Source organism: Pipra filicauda, unplaced genomic scaffold (genome assembly GCF_003945595.2).
Source record: "Pipra filicauda isolate LSUMZ 115617 unplaced genomic scaffold, ASM394559v2 scaffold60_size3304689_pilon, whole genome shotgun sequence".
Classification (NCBI taxonomy): Eukaryota; Metazoa; Chordata; class Aves; order Passeriformes; family Pipridae; genus Pipra; species Pipra filicauda.
In genome coordinates, this window is record NW_024104765.1 from 878,870 (window position 1) to 900,256 (window position 21,387).

General features: G+C 37.5%; 1 protein-coding gene across 2 annotated transcripts in view; it reads right to left on the reverse strand.

Annotated features, from left to right (window-relative positions):
• RNGTT (RNA guanylyltransferase and 5'-phosphatase) overlaps positions 1 to 21,387 on the reverse strand; it is a 181,007-nt gene that overhangs the window by 45,619 nt on the left and 114,001 nt on the right. For both annotated transcript variants that reach the window (XM_027743632.2, XM_027743630.2), the window contains one exon: positions 13,481 to 13,581. In XM_027743632.2, coding sequence (XP_027599433.1) covers positions 13,481 to 13,581 — 101 coding nt within the window. The remainder of the gene's footprint in view (positions 1 to 13,480; positions 13,582 to 21,387) is intronic.

The window sequence follows — 21,387 nt, forward strand, 5'->3', positions numbered from 1 at the left end:
TTCCATAACTTTTGTATTTCTGTCTTTTCAAGTCCCCTTGTTGATTAAACTTAAGGATGAGACTTTGTCACAAAAAATGAAACAAACCTGCCAACTTCTCTGTTGACAGAATTGCTGATTTAGAGCTTTAGAAACCCACCAACTTCTCTGTTGGCAGAGTTGCTGTTTTAGAACCCCAGAAACTCAGTTCATTTTTTGTAAGTTAAAAGAAAAAAATTGTGATTCTGGAGCTATTACATCAGAGGAATTAACTTTAAATAACTACCAAATTTTTGCCCTTTTGTCATATCCATACCAGTTTTTCTGTCAGAAACATCTTCTATGCACTTTGTTTTGCAATAAGTTCATATGAATTCAAACTGAGTGAATCAAAGAAGTAATTCAGGTTGAGCAATAGCAGAGATATATTTTCTGCATGAAACAAGAGTAAGTAACTAGATCGCACTGTTTAAATATTAACTTGGTAAAAAATGCAAAAGAGAAGTAACTTTGCAAAATCTACATCTATAGCATCTTTATGTTATGCATTTCTGGATTGTTTAAAAACCATTCGGTATGAAACTTCCGTTATAAAAGAGTCATTAGTTTCATAACATAGCTTTCAGCAACAAACACAAAAATTTGGACCAAATGCTTTATAAAATCCTTTGGGAAATGAATGCTCCTCAGTCTGTACAGTGGAAAGCAGCAGAACAGACAATGCTGTATAACTTCAATATTAGTTCTTTTCTGTAGTCGTTAGGGTTCATATCTCTTCCTCAGGCTTGTCCAGTAAACCTGTCAACACTCTAAGTTTTTAAGTAATTGGTACAGGCTATGCCATGCCTTTTTTTTACTCAAATGAAAGTGTTTTACAAGTGTAAAACACTGGACACTCCTCTGGCCACAGTCTGGACATAGGCATGCCTTCACAACAGAGGCTCTATCAAACCACAAAAATTTGCCAGCCAAATAACATCAAAGAATCTTAACTTTATCTCTGAAAAAGGCAGGATATCATCTTCGGAAGACACGTGGTAAATTCCTCCACGCTGCATGTATCTGAATATTATAAAGAAACAACTGGTATATGATATATGAAAAAAATTAAATGTGTAATAGCTTCCTCTTATTTTTAATATGAGAGAGAAACTAAGGTAAACAACAGAGAAATTATTCCCATGCAGAAACCATTCGTCATATCTTATTATATGGCTGAACAAAAGAGAAAAATGATCACTTTTGAATATCTCATTTTGGTGATATATTTCAAATAACTGAAGCTTAATACTTCTGCTGTTAAAACAAGCTGTATTTCTGACCTATCTTAAGTGGAAGAAAGCATTTGCTTGTTGTACCATTGTCTCTTCTAAAACAAAACATTATTCTAGTTTATCATGATACAGAATTCATCTTTTGAAACATAATTTTCTTAACACATAAGTAATGTGTGAAGATTTTTATCAAAGTGAGTACTGTGCAGAAACCAAGCACAAACACCCTGCTCAGTAAGACTTGAGAGCCATTTTTGCTTCTTTTCTTGAATAAGAGCAGAACGATCAACAGAGTCCTGAATCAGAAGTGTGTCACAAATCAACAAGTCAGAAGTGTTATTGATGCATTAGCTGAGAAGAGTTAACCATGTCCATAGCAGATTTCCCCTTCTGGAGGGGACATAACAGTTCAGAACCTTCATTAAGAGATATCCAATTCACTTGTGAGTCTACCTGTCTTGCTCTACTCCACAAATCCAGCAATCTCCTACAACTGAATATCCACTTTCATGCAGAATTCTGTACTCCTAAGTAAAAAGACTAAGAAACTGATAATTTGAGATTTGATGCTTTAACATTCACCAAAAGAGTGAAGTGCTTTTATAAAGATCTGTGCAAATGATGGTTTTGATATGCAGACTTGAGAGGGAAAAAAATAAAATAATCGAATTCACTATCTAGTTTCACTCTCCTCATTCCAATCTTCTCTATCCTATAATTAGAGATATACATTATATTTCATTTATAATCCACTGATAAATATTTGCTCACAGTGCAATCTTTTAATACTTTGTGGAAAAAAAGGCTTTAAGTATGAAAATAGCCAAAGATTACAGCTTTGAAAATATTTAGTTGTCATAAGGGGGAAAAATGCCATCTGCTGGGTACAGCTGAGGACTGTCCTTTTCTTACTAACACACAATGATGCCCTGAGAGTTTTCTCTTCACTTCAGAATTCATTTTTCCCCATCTTGAAAATTGATACGGATACATGCATTGCTTTTGAGGAGTATGTAATAGCGACCTAGTTAAAATTCTGTGGCAAAAACTTCTTATTGTCACACCTCTCAGAGGGTGGGAGGTCTGACAGACCTCACAGTCTTCACAGGAGAGGTGTTCCAGCCCTCTGATCATCTTTGTGGCCTCCTCTGGACTCGTTCCAACAATTGTTTCTTTAATTCCAAACACCATGGAAAAATACTTATTTTTCAGATCTGTATAGGATGACTAGCATTGGAATAATAATGCTTTTGATCTTTCAAGAACATTAGAATTGTCTCTTAACATCTCCTCCAATTCTTCAAAATGCCTTTTTATCTTCACAGACATAAACTTTAATTGCAGTTAGGCAATTAAAAAATTATTCAGCTTATACATACAAAGCAGAGCAACACACTGGCATTTGCTTCTCTATTAGTCATATCCAACTTTTCTACCATTCATAAGCCAGTGATGGAACATTGGTTGGTGGAGTACAGACGCAGAATTAGTTATATACCTAGTTTAAAACCATGAAACCAAGGCACTTAAAACCACATATAAAGCAGTAAAATATCAAAAAAAAAGGAGAATGTCCAGTTAAGAAATATACTTGTATGAAAAGAGTTAAAAATTAGAAATAGCAAACTCTGATTTAATAAAATGGATAAGTTTATAAATTAAGAAGTATGACAAAAGGTGGATAGGGTTTCCATATGGAAATATGAGGAAGAAAAGAGTTGGTTTGACTCATAACATACAATGTGACTCTTTTACAATTCTGTTTTTGTTTTTAATTTTATAACAAAGTAGCAGCTGTCACCTGTGTGTGTATACACACACATATGCATATAGGTATATATATTTATAAATAAAAAATTCTGATTCATTTCATATGAAGCTGAACCAGCTTACAATCTAGGAAATCTAGGCTTCAAAGTTGAAATAAAGGTTTATTTCTCACACATACAACGATGCTAAAAATGAAGTAGCTCCTGTGAATGTACATATATTCTTGTGTTTAAGATACAAGCCTTGAAGCTCATTTCAGAATAGAATTCAGCACAAAACCATGTCTGTGTATCACGCTCACTGTCATAAGACTGCTTTGTAAAAAGCAAGTGAGCATAAAGAGCATGAAAATAAGGAATTTTGGCCTTTTTAAGACCCTCTAGCAGGATGACGTGCTTACATCTATTGTTAGATGGAAACAAAACTCTACTGACAACTATTAAATGCTTTCTACAAATTCCCAGTCAAAGTGCACACAAGCTCTACACCTCACACTTACTGTTCTTTTCCCTATTGCTTATGTAAGTAACAATGTGGATTCTCCATTACCATTGACTCATTAGGCCAGAATTATGCAAAACAGTCTCCCACAGACAGATACATGCACCTCTAGCCTGATTTTAATATCTTTCTATGATAGGATAAGCAACTTTTACCAGAAAAAAACCTAAAAGCTGTGTATTAGTTAAAAGGACAGCAAGTGTGAATTACCAAGCCTAAGGCAGATCCTAAGTCATTAAACAGATACCAAAAATCCAATTTATTTTCTCAAAACGCAAATGTTCCTTAAAATGCTAATTTTTAAAAAATCATCACATACGTATATATATATATTTTAAATCAATCATCACAACTTGAATCCCTACAAAACCAGAGATAATTATCCTGAAAAATAATTAAGTCGATTTCTTTTCTAATGTCTCTGAAGTTGTAAGATAAGCATGTGTACCAAGAGTTTCTTTTCATTATCAAAGAGGGAAGGTGAAACTGCTGATAATCTCCCAGTATTTTAAAAGCCCACAGTTGCATGCATACCATATTGATAACACTGTCATGGCAGAAATGCAAACAATCTGCATCAGGGTCATTTATTTTGTTGACACATTTTGCTGATTCCTAAGTACTCGTGAATTCAGGAAGACACAAAAAGCTGGGCTCCTAATTCCTAAACCAATTTCAAAACATTCTGATGGTATCAAAGTAAACAGAATGGTACTCTTGGAACTAAAACTGTCATGAATTATTTTTATCTTTAATATATTCATTATTTAGTACTTATATCTGTTCTTTTATGATTTGTGAGTTTGGCATTATCAGAAAATTAAGTAATAAGATGCTCAGAGTAAGACTGATGAAGAGTAGAAACATGTACAGTATCTTTGTCTGTCCAGATTGTTTGCTCTACTCTACCATGGTGATAATTTATTTTCCCTCTTAGTTTGCTTTATTCTTCTGTAAAATATACCACAGCACACAAGGAATTCATATGAGCTGAGTTTTTTTCCCTTAAATGCACGTTCCATAAAACCACAGAATGGCTTGGGTTGGGAGGGACCCTAAGATGATCTAGTTCCAACCCTCCCGCTATGGACAGGGACACCTTCCACTAGACCAGGTGGATCAAAACCCCATCCAACGTGGTCTTGAACACTTCCAGGGATGGGGTGTCCACAGCTACTCTGGGCAACCTGTGCCAGTGCCTCACCACGCTCACAGTAAAGAGTTTCTTCCAGATATCTAGTCTAAACCTCTCCTCTTTCAGTTTAAAGCCACTCCTCCTTGTTCTAGCACTACCTGCTCTTGTAAATAATCCCTCCCAGCTCTCTCAGCCTGTCTTCACAGGAGAGGTGTTCCAGCCCTCTGATCATCTTTGTGACCTCCTCTGGACTCGTTCCCACAATTGTTTCTTTAATTCCAAACACCATGGAAAAATACTTTCAGATCTGTAATAATTCTATAATAATGCTCTCTTCCAAACATGGTTTCAAATGTACTAATCTATAAACCCAAAAAATAGACTATAAAATCTCATTAAACAACAAACAAAACCAAAACACAAACACACACTTCAAAAAAACCCCAAGCAACTGAATATTAATTCATACTATAAACAATTAATGGAGAAAAAATATTCTACATTAAAGTTCCATTCAAGGCATGCTCACAAAATCTAGAAAATATCCCTTGTTTGAAGAAGAACAAATAGTCACTACACACAAAAATGCAAAAAATTTATTTCAAATAAGCTCACACCAATTTCTAAAATCCATTTAAAGTACTTTGACCAGGATGTTCACAAACACTCTGTAATAAGTCCTGTAATTTAAAAAGTTTATATGTACTGGTGGAAGAGAAAAAAATGTTCACATCTGAGTTTCAGTAAGTCTGAGAGCAGCATATCTACTGTTCAAGCTATAGCAAAAGGAAGATGAACATTTATCGTCCTTATTTAAATTAGACAGTGCTTAAATTATGTATCTGGCAAACCTTTACAGCACATAACAAAGAACAATATCAAATTCCTGTTTATGAAAAATGGATGCTATTTTACTTTGCAACTCAAAAATCTTCTCAAAAGACAACTGTCTCTTTAAATACATGTACAGTGAGTATTCTGAAAAATCTCTATTTACAGTAAGGAAAGCATGAAGAAAGAAAAAAATGTTTTAAAATATGTAGTAGTTAAATGTCTAAGTTTCATATGATTTGCAAAATATTTAACATCTGATCTGAAAATAAGCTTAGAGTAATTCTGATTGGCAAGGACCTTTGCATGTCATCTGCCTCATGCTCAAGACATCTGCCTCATGCTCATCAGGTTGTTCACAGGCATATCCAGTTAATTTCTGAGTGCCTCTGAAGATGAAACCTCCACAGCTTCCCAGACTACTACAGTGTTTGGTCTTTCTCACACTGTTTCTCCTGTTGTCCTCCTAAAATTTGTGTCCTTTGTTTTTCATTTTTGCAACATGAACCTCTGAGCAATGTGGCGTCATCTTCTCTATAACCTGCCATTAGGGAGTAGTAAACAGCAGCAAAGTATTATCCAGCCTTCTCTTATTTGGACAGAGGAAACCCAGTTCGCTCTCTCTTTTTTTGTATGTAATGTTCTCCAATCCCCCCACTGTTTTGGAGGCCCTCCACTGGACTTGCTCCAGCACATCAATGTCTTCATCAAACTGGGGAGCTCAAAACAAGATGCAGTACTCCAGATGCAGTACTCCAGATGCAGTACTCCAGATGCAGTCTCGCAAATGCCCAATAGAGGCAAAGACTCATCTACTCCACTGTCTTTGCCATAAGAGCTAACTGTTGCCCCAGTTTCAAAGTTTTGCCTTCTAGTACCCTGAGGTCCAGTTTGGTTAAGTAGTCCCTACCTTAAACTTCCTCACCCAGTTTCCCAGCACCCTGCAATAAGAAAAGCCTAAGAGCAGACCTTGCCGGTCAAGACCAATGCAACAGCAGCACTGTGTACCCCAGCCCTTTTGTGTCTTATTCACTCTCTAGTGCTGCATCAGCATCACACCATTTCTTTAAGTCTTCCTTTCATTACCAAGGTACTTGTGGACATCATTGACTTACCCACAACTCCAGTTGAGTTTCGGCTTTCCTAATTCCTTCCTTCTACACCTAAACATTGTTTTTATGTTCTCCATGGAGGTCTATCACTGTTTACAGCTTCCACACATTTCATTGCTTGGATGAGTTGACTTTAAAAATTTGAGCAAGCTGTACCTTTCTGCCATACCTGCTTGTCTTTTTGCATAGGGAAAAGTATGTCCTTGTGCATTTTGAGGAGGCTGTCCTTGAAGATCAACCAGCTGCCCTGCTTCTCTCTGCAATTCAAGGGACCTGCCATGGGATACTACCTCTGTTCCTTGAAAAAGCCAAAGCCAACAATTCTGAAGTCCAGTATAATTTCTCCACTGCCTGCTTCTCTCACTCCTCTCAGATTATACCACCTTACAGTTGTTTAGCTGGGGGTGGCATCAGTCCTCCATTTCGACATTCACAAGTAGCAAGAAACCTAAGCTACATGGCCAAATAGGAATAAAATATCAATCCAAATGTAAATTAGGAGAGAGAAGTACATGGGAGATAAGAAAATTTTAAAGATGTGGTATCTGGGAGCTTTTCTTTATCTCACTTAGAGATAGAAGTGGATCTTTAACAGAGTGGATAATCATTAGGATAGCTTACATGAGCAACTGGAAAGACTAAGGCAGCAGCTAGTTCAAAAAAAGGAACAGGGTCTATAAAACATACAAGGCTACATTTACATCCTAATTTGCAAGCGTATAGATAATTTTAGGATGATATGAGGCAAAGCTTTTAAAAATCTGGAGAAATGAGTAGCTAAAGTAGAATAATCATCTGACAGATGGAGATTGCCCAAGGCTGCCACTCGAACATATAAAAAGATGAGGCTGAGTTCATTTTTGAAATCCAACATTAGAAATTCCAAGAGCATCCTTAGTATTAGTTGTGGAAAGTACAACATTATGCTTGGTGTATCAGAGTACAAATAGAGGTTAGATTCAAATCCTTAGTTTGAAAATAGTTTTTAAAACCTGAAGCTTTACAAAAAGATTTTAATATCCTCCTATAAGCAATATAACATAAATATTTACAGCATAGCACCTAGGTAAAATGTTTGTCTACCAGTTTCCATCGCAATGCCAATGGTGGCATTCTGAATTAGCTCCAGCTTTCCTTCAACCCCAGTCCTTTCTAGTTTACAAAACAAAAAGAGAAGATCAGTTCCAAAAAAAAAAAAAAAAAAACATCCACTTGCCTGTAGTCGTGATATCTGTATCTTGTTGTTGATTTGTAATTACCAATGTATCCAAGAATTTAAGCCCCCACTGTCCTTGAATGTACCGTGTTTTATCTCCCATTTTTTATTACTTGACAATGTCCGAGATAACCAGAACTTTGCCTAAATACTGTTTGTTTGGGTTTTTTCCCCATGTGGTCTAGTTAATCACAGATACAGTAAAAAAAAAGGTAATACAGACTTGACACTTGCAAATAGTGCATGTTTACTTCAGATTACTAACGTTTTTTAAAAGAGGAGAATATCTTAGAAGATGAGTAAAATCCTTGATGCTTTCCAATACTTCAAGGTACTATATAATATTATCCTGTGATTTGAAATGGTAACGAATCGACTCAGTTAAGATACTAATTCACAACCAACAAACCCAAAACTTTGCTTGTAATTTGATTTTAGCATCTCTGATTCAGATAAAACTAAGGGAGTTGCACAGGCTAATTAAAAATCTGTAAAAGGAAGCATGGACATTTAAGAAATTCTAGTTATGGAAGTTACCAGAAATCTGGCACTATGTGGCATTTTCAGTTGATATTTGTGACATTTAAATAAGACTCAGAGTCAGTTTGGGGTTTTTTATTTATTTAAAGAAATATACTTAGAAGCAGACACTTTGAGAAAAAGCATCTCTACTATTTAAAAGCAGTCTTCTCTCTAATATAAGTGAGATGTTGCACACAGCAATTAAATATCCTCCACATTCTTTTCTGATAGGGTTGTTTAACTTGTAGGTTACTTGGAAATAGAGTTAATGTGTTTAAGTCCCTCTTATTTTCTGTGAGTATCATCATAATTTAGGAAAAATACAAGGTAGTGTTATATAATCACTTTGCATTGCTTATGTGAGAACATTATACTAGTAAACCTGAAATGAAAAAGAAGTGTTTTACCAGAGACAAACAATGAAGTACTCTCCTGTTTAGCTGATTTAATCAGTTTCTGTTTGTTATTGGGGAGCTTGTGTGTTTGGTTTTAGGGTTTGGCTTGGTTTTGATTTTTTTTAACTAAAAGTAACTGTTTTGATGCAATGAGAAGAGATTGAGAGAGAGCATAAGCTGAAATTCTTGCAAACACAACATAAAAAGAGTTAATCTAACCATCATCCTGACACTTGGAAAGGCTGGACTATGATAATACACAGGGGACAATTACCAAGGCTCGGCTGATCAGCTGTAACTCAGTAAGGTGCAATAATGCAATTTCTTTCAAGTATGTGCACTGAACAGGAGTGTTGGTATTAGGTTACTGAGGTTACAGAAACCTTGCCTTTCTTTGGGATGCAGTAGTATCTTTTTTCTTTATGTTTATTCTTTGTTATGAGATCTTCATCTTTATAGGGTTTATTCTAAAAATACTTCACAGATCGTAATCCCAATACCTCTTTCTAATTCAATGTCAAAACTCCCTCCAATATCAATAGTGAAATAACTGAACCCTAGATAAAAACAATTGGTCATTCATCCGTAACTGAACTACATCTGGGGTGAAACAGCAGCTATTTCGCAGTTAACATTTCTATTGTACACTAATCTGTGGATGGCAGTGCTCAACTGAAAACACAGGGGAATTTACGTAGATGGAAAATAACCATATTGACTAAAATCTGGCAAACTCCCTAGAGGTAACTCTTGTATTCAGATGAAAAATGCACAAGATTGTTTACAATTGTTCAGGATCTCAATTACATATGCTAGCTAAAAGACATGTCCAACAGCTGACAGAGCTCTAATCTCATGCTGCTGAATAAATAATGCTCCTATATGTTTTTTTCACTATTTGAGTGAGCAGGTAACTATAAATACAAGGGCTTCATGGTTGGAGTTTTGCAATACAGGTTCAGTCTATATCACTACTGCCCAGGCTGTAAGCTGTGATAAGATCACGCACAATTGTAGCACAGGTTTAGTTGTCTGCATTTCAAGTTTTAAAGATGAGCCTGTAAATCAGAACTGAGGAATTGGAAATTACAGACAACCCCTGTTTCCATTATTTCAAGCTGTTAAGTATTTGAGATCAATACTTTAACTTCAGCTCCTCATTCGTCAGTAAGAGATCAATACAATGGCATACCTTCTACTTCCATAAATATTACTTGCTTAACTGTGCCAAAACAACACACAAATTCAGTTACAGTACTTTAGTCACATCTGTATTACTCTGCTGTCAAATGCCTGACAAATGTACCGTCTGAATAGGAGATCTCAGAGGGTAGTGATCAGTGGCACAGGGTCCAGTTGGAGGCCTGTCACTAGTATTGTCCCCAGGGTTCAGTACTGGGCCCAGTATTGTTCCAACATATTCATCAATGACTTGGACAAAGGGGCAGATGCCTCCTCAGCAAGTCCATTGACAACACCAAGCTAGGAGGGGTGGCTGATACCTCAGAATTTTGTGCAGCCCTTCAGAAGAGTTGACAGGTTGAAGAGATGGGCAGAGAGGAACCAACTAAAGATCAACAAAGGAAAATGCAGAGTCCTGCACTTGGGGAAAAATAACCCTGGGCAACAGTACCTGCTGGGGTACTGGTGGAAAGCAGCTCTGCAGAGAAGCACCTGAGGGCGCTAGTGGACAACAAGCTGTCCATGAGCCAGCAGTGGCCCTGGTGGTCAAGAAGGCCAAGGGTATCCGGGAAGGCCTTAGAAAAAGCATTGCCAGCAGTTTGAGGGAGGTGATCCTGCCCCTCTGCTCAACCCTAGTGAGGCCTCATCTGAAGTGCTGTGTCCAGCTCTGGACCCCTCAGTACATGAGAGACATGGAACGCCTGGAGTGGGTCCAGTGGAGGGCAACAAAGATGATGAAGGGACTGGAGCATCTCTCTTATGAGGAAAGGCTCAGGGAGCTGGGCTTGTTCAGTATCAAGAAGATACTCAGTTGAGAGGGGACCTCATCAATGTCTACAAGTATCTCGAGGGAGAGTGTCAAGATGATAGAGTCAGGCTCTTCTTGGTGGTGCTGAGCAGTCGGACAAGAGGCAATGGGCAGAAACTGATGCACAGGAAGTTCCACTTGAACGTGAGGAAGAACTTTACTGTGCGGGTGTCTGTGCCCAGAGAGGTTGTGGAGTCTCCCTCACTGGAGATATTCAAGAACTGTCTGAATGCAATCCTGTGCCATGTGCTCTGAGATGACACTGCTTTAGCAGGGAGATTGGACAAGATGACCCGCTGTGGTCCGTCCCAACCTTACCCATTCTGTAATGCTGTGATTTCAGATTACTGAAGAAGAAAGCTTTTTTTACCCAAAAAGTTGAAACAGTATCAGTGCTTGCTTTTAATCTTAGTGTGGTGGGAGGAGGTAGGAAGCCTAATTCATGTTAGAATTGCCAGTAGCAAGACATTCAGTTCATCAAAACAGATTTTTTAGTTATATCACAAATCACCCATTTTATTATGGCAGCACTCACAACTCAGGAACTGTCTTTATACAGTCTAAAATTAAAGATGCTTCTTTTAAAACCCTAGTCAACAACTTCAAAATCTGTATAATTCTCATGTTTTGTCAAATGAGTTCAGATTTTACCCAAATTAAAAACTGAAGCAGGTAAACCTGAAGTGTTTCATTCACTTTTTGTGTTTAATTGGGCAGAATCTACTATTTCATAGGTCATTATTTAAGATAAATACCTCTCTCCCAACAATGGTAAGTTATTATTTTCTACTCCATACTTCATTAACTTTTCTTTTTGTTGGATGAATGCACTTATGTTACTAGTAGCAGTCAACTGTCATGTGAGATGAAGTGAAACTTATCTGGAAGAACTGTACTTTATCAAATACCAGGTTTCTAAGACTTTTTTAAGGCACGTGAGAGCAGCATAAACACTCACATATTTAAATATTACATTAATTACAGACTAATTCAGGCAGTTGTTTCTGCAATATAAGCAATGCACTGATTTTCACATAGCTGAAATATGATAGAACTTTTCTAAAAGCGTTTCCAATTCCACAGTGGATCAACCATTCTTTTAACAACTTGCTACTAATTGCTACTAACTTTTTAGAAATAGTTTTTTGCTGGCTTATGTTTTATAACCTCTTCATGTTCCAATCACATAATCTATGATGTAATATATTAAACATAACACAATAGCACTGACAGTTGTGTATTTTAAAACAGTCATAACTAATCAACCAATACTCATTTATTAATGGGAAATAAAAACGTGTTGTGTTTTGCTTCTGAATCACAGGCTACTACTGTATATTTCTAAACTCCAGTAGAACTAATAAGAATACTGTAATAAAAATAACTTCCTATCAAATAATGAGTAATTAATTTTTTTTTACATAAATCTTTCATATTACATTATCCTATGACTTAAATAAAAGCCAAAAAAGCATAAAATGTTTGTAATGAGCTGATTTTCTGAAGTAAAACTTAAAATATTCCTGTATATTCTCTGAAAACGCTATGTTGTTACTGAGGACTTAATATTGCATTTTCAAATAAAATAATTTGAACAGATAATTTTGACCTCCTGAAATGCTGAGACGTTATCAGTTGAGTCCCTTTTGCAGAATAAATCCCATATCCTTAAGATTCTCTCTATTCACCAAATATATTCATTAACATGACATGCAGATGTCTTAAAGTTAAACGGGCCATTATTAGGACACTGGAATATGCAAGAAATATATGAATTAATTGTTTAATCATATTGAGTTGCCTGTGGCAATAAGAAAAAGAAAAGCTAAATATCGGTATTTCACACTGTCAACTGAAATTGAGTCCCAGATGTTAAAAGACTAAGCAACCTAAAATTCAATTAACTTCATTTTAAACAAAATCTTTTCCAAAGCAAGTTTTAATCTAGTGATTCAATCTTCCCCTCCCTGGCACAAAAGAACATGGAAATTGCCACTATTTAATATGTGCAGTGACTGAACTAAGCAAATAGTATGTAGAACCAATGCAAGATTTTCACGTCTTCTGCCATTACAACTCACTGTTTTTGACTAAGATTTTAATGGCTTTTAAAGATAATACTAGAGAATTTTGGAATGGGCTGCCCGGGGAGGTGATGGATTTACTGTCCCTGGAGGTTTTTAAGATGAGACTGGATGTGGCACTTAGTGCCATGGTCTGGTAACCACGGTGGTGTTGGATCAAGGGTTGGACTTGATGATCTCAGAGGTCTTTTCCAACCCAGTTGATTCCATGATTCTATGAATGCCTAATGAGTAAAAATGTCAGACTTTGTTTTGCTCTAAGAAAACAAATGCCATTTGTCACTGTGCACAATTCTGAAACAGAAGAAAGCTTAAGTTGTTATTATTTTGCATAAAATCAATGAAAAATAGTTATTTTATATTAGAATTCAAGCTAATACACTCTGCCTACTCTCAAAAACATATGGGCTAGTGCCAATTCCAAACGTGACTTTTTGTCAGAAATTTTATGAAAGTTAATGTAAGAATGAGTAAATTTACATTATAAACATCTGCCATTGTTTTCAGTACAATACTAATTACAACAGTTGCTTGTATTTTGAATGAACAAGGTCTAGAGAATATAGAAAGGCTTAGCCCCAGTAAGTGTCAAGAAATATCAGAGGAGAGATTAACTGCTAAGGGACATTCACACGAGTGTTATAAATTTAAAAAGGGAAGAGATTACATACCCCTCTCCACCAATTCTTGTTATCTTTAGACGAAAATCAACAGAGTTCAGGCTGGGTGGCTTCCATTTCAAAATATCATCGCATCGACCAGGCTTGTATTTCTGAAGTAAATTAAAATGCAGTTTAATTATGCTTATTGGTTTTCACTGGTTTTAAAAGTAACAATTCAGCCTTTCAGACTATTTTAGCTGTCTCTAATGAATTACAATACTTAGTGACTGAAACAATGAATTCCATTACCATGGAGGTAGTTGTGCTTCACTACTTTATTTGCTGCTCCCTTTTAAAACTGCTTAGCACTGTAGCTACACCACTGAATATAATAAAAAGCTGAGAATGGAAATAAAAATTAGCATACTTCATTATCTCTCTCTGCCCGATGGAAAATTTCAAAAAAAGAAAATAAGACAGCACAGAAAGAAATGAAAACACTGGTAGGACATACAGAAAAGATACATTTAAAATAATCTCAGTATTTTTGAACAATTTTATGAATGGTCTTTTTCTTATCCATGCTATTGGCTGACACAGCATGAGAAGCCAGCAGCCACCATACTGCCACCTATCAGAAAGGCCTATCACATGACAGAATGAGAAATTTTACTTTTTTGATATTTATTCATCTACAGTGAGAAAATACATCCAATTTTACATGCAAAATAAAAACAACCATGAATATCCACTGTCTTTTGGAAAAAGAGCAATCATTAGTATCACACTGCACACAGGCTGTGTTAAGTATTCTCAAAATACAAAATTTACTGATGATAAACCTAACAGTTCTAGATTTAAAATGACAAAAACAGATGAATTTTCTGTTTTCTGATGTAAGAATGTAAAGTTATTCTTCCCAAAATAAATGCAGCACATCTTACCATTTCTTGCTGAAAGGACAGCATGTGACTTTTGCTAGACAGTAAGTAAAGGCAAGATTCACATAATTGACACCCAAATCAGCTCTAAACATTTTTAGCCACAGTTCTGCTACACATGACAAAAATAACCCACTAACAGCTTCATCTGGAATTTGAATGTGGCTGGCTCTAGAGTGCATTATCTTTTCATTTTTGATCATCACCCTTAGACCCTTTGAGAGCAACAGCTTCAGGCTTTCAGTCTTGTTCCCATTCAGGGCAATATAAACCCATTTCCAACACCAATATTAGTCACCTGCCCAACTTCCTATTCTAATCAGAAAACCAGTAAGATACAGTGTGATAAAGTTATGAAAGTTTCTTCCTTTTTCTTTCATTCTTTCTTTTCTTTTCTTTCTTGCTTCTCTTCCCAACCAATTTTCCCTCTATATGTTTTCTGTGTTAGTTACCTGTACACCTTATCAAAATGGATTTAGAAAAGTAATGTTTAAGCAATGTACAAAAACCAGAAAATCTTTCAGCAATAAGGAAATATTCCTTTAGTTGCTACCATACTGCTGTTCCCTCCCTCTTTTCTTTGGCTCTTTTCCATTCACCTGAAATATCTTAACATTCCAATGATCTAATCTTTAGATTTTTATAGTAATGAAACTTATCTTGCTCTTTACCTCTCTCCTCTACGTTCCCAAACTAAAAATCTGCTATCATGCAGTATGGAGTTCAAAATATTTAAGGACTCATGGCATACATACCAACTGATATTAAATAGATAAATCAGAATAGACAAAATATGATGCTTGGTAAGCAATTAAGCTTTTCTGATCATAATTTTTATATATATAATGTTTTAAATACTGTTTATGCACTTAAATATATTTTGAAGTATTTGCATTCAATTTTACAGAAAGGTAGATGGCACTGAAAGTTCTTTTTCAGCTAACTTTTCATGCCATTTTCTTGTACTTATGCCTGATATAGAGAGAATATGGAGTTAAATCTGACACAAATTTTATTAATAAAATATGTCCCAGGAATAACAGGACAGAATACAATGTTTGCAAAAACATTATTTGTTGCTTTCTCTCATCTGCAGTTTCTAATTTGGCCAAAGACAATTACTACTAATAATTATTTGCTAAGTAATTCAAAGAAGAAATATGGGGAACAATCCTATTTGTGACAAATTTCTCCACAGATATTGAAAATTTAATTTATGAAACAACTGCCACAGCAGGTATAAAAAACACAGAGTAGAGCTGAGTAGATGAATTTGTTGAAACAGGTGTGATTTTGCTGTATGGAACAAAAGATTCATCTTAACAATTGCTCTTTGGTCCTTTAGAATGACTGAGGACTTCAACCAAAGGTGGTATTTGTCAATCATACACAGACACTAAAATCTTGTATTAAGCCTCTGTGCTGCATGGCTTCTAGTTTACTGACTTTACTGTGAGAGTTCTGAGACACTGGAGCCGTTTGTCCAGAGAAGCTGTGGATGCCCCATCCCTGGAAACATTTAAGGCCAGACTGGATGGAGCTCTGAGCAACCTATCCTAGTGGTAGGTGTCCCTGCCCATGGCAGGAGAGCTGAACTAGATGATCTTTAAGGTCCCTTCCAACTCAAACCATTCTATGATTCCGTGACTTGCAATAATCTTCCAACTAAGGCTTTTGCATTCATGAGTACTAAATATTTCCATAAACAGAAGTCTTACTTTCTGGAGGAAGAGATAACAGGATTAAACACAGCCCATCTTGAAAACTAGAGGCCAAGATTTCCTCTCAGCAATATGAGAAAAATCAAAGGCCTTTAAGGGAAGACCAAAGGCTTCTTTCAAGACAGCAGATTGTCCTATTCATATTTGCTTCTGCCTGGACCATATGACCTGAAAACACTAGACACTCCTTTAGAAAATTAATTCTTACCGACGCAAAAAGAATGAACCAACCTCTATGAGTCATAGCCTGAAATTCTGAGGAAGAGCTACAACCTTATATAACAACCTTACCTACTAGAGCTCTAGTGTCCTGACTCTGACAACAGCCAACAGCATGAGCTCAGGGCAGATGAAAAGCAGGGCAATTATATATGGTATTTTCTACTACTCTCTGAGAAACTACCCATTTTCAAGCTCAGAGACTTCCTGATGTGGATGTGATTCAAATGTGATTCCTATGTGTTTAGTCATTTTCAGTTTCTCTGCATGAGCTTGTACAGCTCCCCAGTAAGACCATGTAAACCTCCACCAATGCAGCACAATGTTTCACACACAGCCCGACTACACTGCAGGAAAAAACACTACCTTTTGTTTATTTTGAACCACTTTTTGTTGATTTCAAAGACTTGAGCTCCATAGGGTTCATATTAAGAAAGATGCTGAACAATCAAACACCATTGTTTCCATGCTACTCATCGTTTCATATGAGTCTCTATGCATGGAAATACACTCAGCTCAGAAGCTATCATTTTACATGTGCAGTTACAAAATTTTTCTCCATTTACATTACTCTACATTTATCTACATAGAAGTTTACAAACTGGTTTATCACTCAGCCCCTTAGTCTTGTAAGAGATTACTATAATTCTCCACATTTAGGACCAGTCCTTGCTGATCCATCAAGAAAACACCACTTTACAATTCATCCAATTTTCAGGCTCGCTTATGTGCAGTACTGGTGACTCCCCCTGGTGAGGACTGAACAGTACCCCAATCCCTTCACTCCTACTTTTTAACCAATTAGATATCTGTGCAAGAACCTTTTAAGTCTCACATCTACTTTAGTTTCTTCAAGAGTCTTTTATGAGAAATTTTGACAAGAGGCTTTCTGGAAGTCTTAAGTAGGAAAACCATATGATCCTTATTCAAATGAGTTTTGAACCCTTTATTGGAAAGGCATAACATTCCTTTCAATAATTTATGCAATTTTCACCAACTATATCATGTTCACCCAGATCATAGAATCATAGAATCACAGAATCATAGAATCAGCTGGGTTGGAAGGGACCCCCAAGATCATCAAGTCCAACCCTTGATCCACTACCGCTGCGGTTACTAGACCATGGCACTGAGTGCCATATCCAGTCTTGTCTTAAAAACCTCCAGGGATGGAGAATCCACCACTTCCCTGGGCAGCCCATACCAATGCCTGATTAACCTCTCTGTAAAGAAATTCTTTCTAATATCTAACCTGAATCTCCCCTGGCAGAGCTTAAGACCATGCCCTCTTGTCTTGCTGATAGTTGCCTGGGAAAAGAGACCAACCCCCACCTGGCTACAACCTCCTGTCAGGGAGTTGTAGAGAGCGATGAGGTCTCCCCGAGCCTCCTCTTCTCCAGGCTGAACAGCCCCAGCTCCCTCAGCCTCTCCTCATAGGACTTGTGCTCCAGTCCCTTCACCAGCCTAGTTGCTCTTCTCTGGACCAGCTCCAGCACCTCAATATCCTTCCTGAGCTGAGGGGCCCAGAACTGGACACAGTACTGCAGGTGTGGTCTCACCAGCCCTGAGTACAGGGGAAGAATCACTTCCCTGGACCTGCTGGCCACACTGTTCCTGATCCAGGCCAGGATGTCATTGGCCTTCTTGGCCACCTGGGCACACTGCTGGCTCATGTTCAGCTTCCTGTCAATCCAAACTCTCAGTTCCCTCTCTGCCTGGCTGCTCTCCAGCCACTCTGTGCCCAGCCTGTAGCACTGCAGGGGGTTGTTGTGGCCAAAGTGCAGGACCCGGCACCTGGCCTTGTTGAACCTCATCCCGTTGGAATCAGCCCAACTCTCCAACCTATCCAGATCCCTCTTTAGAGCCTTCCTGCCTTCCAGATGATTGACACTCCCCCCCAGCTTAGTGTCAACTACTGTATTCCTTATTGCTGTTTCTAGTCCTTTTTCCAGTCCAGATACCAAGCTTACAGAACTTATTTCTTCTCCATTCTTCCATGACACCTGCTCCCACCATCATTTTTTTTAAATGGTATTGTATTTTCTACCCTCACATGCTTAGGCAACAACGTATATTTTTCACACAGGATCTACTGTCCAATTTTTTCAAACTCTTTCCTAGACTGACAAGTTACATCCTCCTAAAAGTCAATAAGAAACCAACTTCACAACAGACAAGGACAACTATTCCAAGATCAGTAGTTAAAAGCGATGTTTTGACAGGATGTATCTGCGTACCTGTAATTACACTGATGGATCCACAATTTTGACTAAAGTTTAATTATAAATTTAATTGGCTGGTTTGCTTGAAGGGCAGTGGGGGAGGATTTGCTCTTTAAGATGGAGATATTTTCTTTACCTCTAATACCAGCACAGTGTGAAACATGCCTCAGCTAGACATTTTGTCCTATCAATAAATAAATTGAGGAAAGATAATCTCTACCCCACTTCAAGTTAGTCAAAAAGATCTTACTTAGAAAGCAGTGGCAATAAATATACTCTTTTGACTATTACATTTAAGTTTGACCATTATCAAAACAACAGCCTTCTCACTTCACAATTTGTTAATACTGAGCACCTGGCAAAGGTAACGTGTAATTTACAGGTATCTTCCAGAAACAGTTACAAAAGCTTAGATAAGCAATTAAGATTCCAAAACTCATATTGAGAACAAGTTATACAGCTCCCCCCTGCCCCTCCCCAACTTCTGTTACCAAGAAAGACAGAAATTCACAGAAGTCTAACTTCAAATGAGAATTCATCTAAAGGATTAATAATCCCTGAAAAAGAGATTACTTTTTGTAAACGGTGAGCCCATACACACAATACAGCAGTAATAAGTTATTGAGTTTGACTGCTAAGTGCTAAATCAATTTCTTTAAACATGAGCTGAAGCCAAACAAGAATTCTGCTTGTTAAGTATGTGAAAACTTCACCTTAGATGAATCACTGCATACTGCAGACCTGTTCTGCCTGAAGTTATTCTTTATTTTAATTCCAAACCAAAATGTGAAGCAATCTGTTTGAGATCGAACTACACCCTAGCATTTTAAATATAGCATTCATAGCAATGATATCCTCAACACCACCCCCCAACAAATATGTATGTACATGACTACTTCTAAAATGTCAGATCCCCTATCATCTCAAATACAAAGTTCATGTTTCAATCTGAAACCTTTCAACCTAGTCCAAACACAAAAATTAGAACTTCACACCAAAAAAGGTACATCAATAAATCAGAAACTATCTCAAATAGCTTTAAAGAATTGGACTAGGTGACCTCCTGAAGTCCCTACCAACCTAAATTGTTCTACAAAACTGTATCTCTTAGGTTGGTTGTGCTTTTAGCAGCCATACTGAATGCTACATTACACCAGCATTTTAGTTGGCAAAAGTAACACACTTTCAGCACAAATCCCCCAGTTGTACCTACTTTGTACACATTAGTTGCAATAGCCGGGCAGCTCTGGTGCACACAAATTGGATCCATTAATGCAAAACCAAACTTGAAGTTTCTCCTCAGGAACATACCTAATGCACTTCACACCAAAGTACAGACTCTGCAGGCCAAGGCAAAGGCTGTACCATTGCTGTGCTACCTTACACCTACACAGCACAGACAAACCTGAGCTGTGAAGATATCCCGTGCCATGCTGAAATGCTGCTTCTAAAAAACAAGAGTATCAGTGCTTTCAGTTAGTTATGAACCCTGAGTTCTTCAATTTTTACAGCTTTGCCACTCACCATCTACCTAACTTTTCATTTATCTATGTAGTAGTAGTAGTAGTAGTAGTACTAGTACTAGTAGTAGTAGTAGTGTCAGTGCCCTACCTTCTGTGGCCATTGTGGCCTGGCAGAACCTCAGGTCCTTTCTCTTTTCATCATTCTTTTCTTTTTCACAACCTTCCATTCCAGTCAGCGTTTCTCCCAAAAGGAGTGATAGACCACCTCAGTCTCCTAGAAGATTGATCTTGGCCCATTAGTACTTGTCAGACTGTGCTAGTGGACCAACAGTTTCCCCAGCAGCAGAATAACTGACAATCAAGAGGTTACTAACCTCAGGGGGGCTGTAGTGTAGAACAGCACTATCAATCAGTATCACCTTCATCAAGAGGATGAAGACTAGGGGCAACAGAAGTAGTATGGTGAATGTACCCCTATTATGGAGATGTTGAACTTCAGGCAAGAGCATAATAATGACCCTAAATCTCAGGTGCACATCCAATACCCTGAGATGCAGAATCACCACTGAAAACAGCTCAACAGAAAGCCCATCCTCTGGCATCACTCTTAGGATGCTAAATCCTGCTGATTTATAACCTCCAACTGCATAGGTTCAAGTGGGCCCACTCCACTCTGAGGGTTTTTTTGTTAGACCCTTGTTAGAACTACTTTAGCACTGCAGGGCAAAGTGATGGGCTGCTGGTCACATTGAACCTCAATCCCCTCCTCTATCCCAAAGCAGTAAGTCTAGTTCCACCCTTCTTTCACAGCTGCCCATAGTGGGATAAACTCTTTTCTCCTCTCCTTTCAGATCAAGAGAAAGACTGGCCCTCAGAGCCCCCAGTTTTGTTATCTGAACTTTTGCGGACACACTTCTTGTTTACTGGAGATAGTCTCACACTAAGAGGATAAAATTTCACTCCAAATAGCTTCTTCACATGGGATAGACGTTTCTGCTTAGTATTTTGTAGGAGGAAGAGTGAGGTTGGTTTCTGGGACTGCATTCTGGGCAGGCAGTCTGGGCTGTGGGGTGGTGTTGAGTCACCATGAAGACACCCACCTGAAGATTGAGTAACTTCAGCCTAAGTCTAGACACAACAAATGATTTCTCCTAGGGACTGAAGAGGTGTTGGGATGATCAAGAGAGAAGTTCATGCCTCATCAAGAGGAGGAAGAGAATGTTTCCTTGACACAGGTGGGTGCCTTACTATCCTACAAACCCTAATCAGCCAGTTCTACCTCCCTAACCCTTAATAAATACAATCCTCCAAAAATGCAAGCAGCAGCTAACACAGGCCACCTTACATTTCCCTTCCCAGCTCTTTCTTGTCTCCTAAATGGCACAGTGCTGCTACTTGTCAGCTATAATT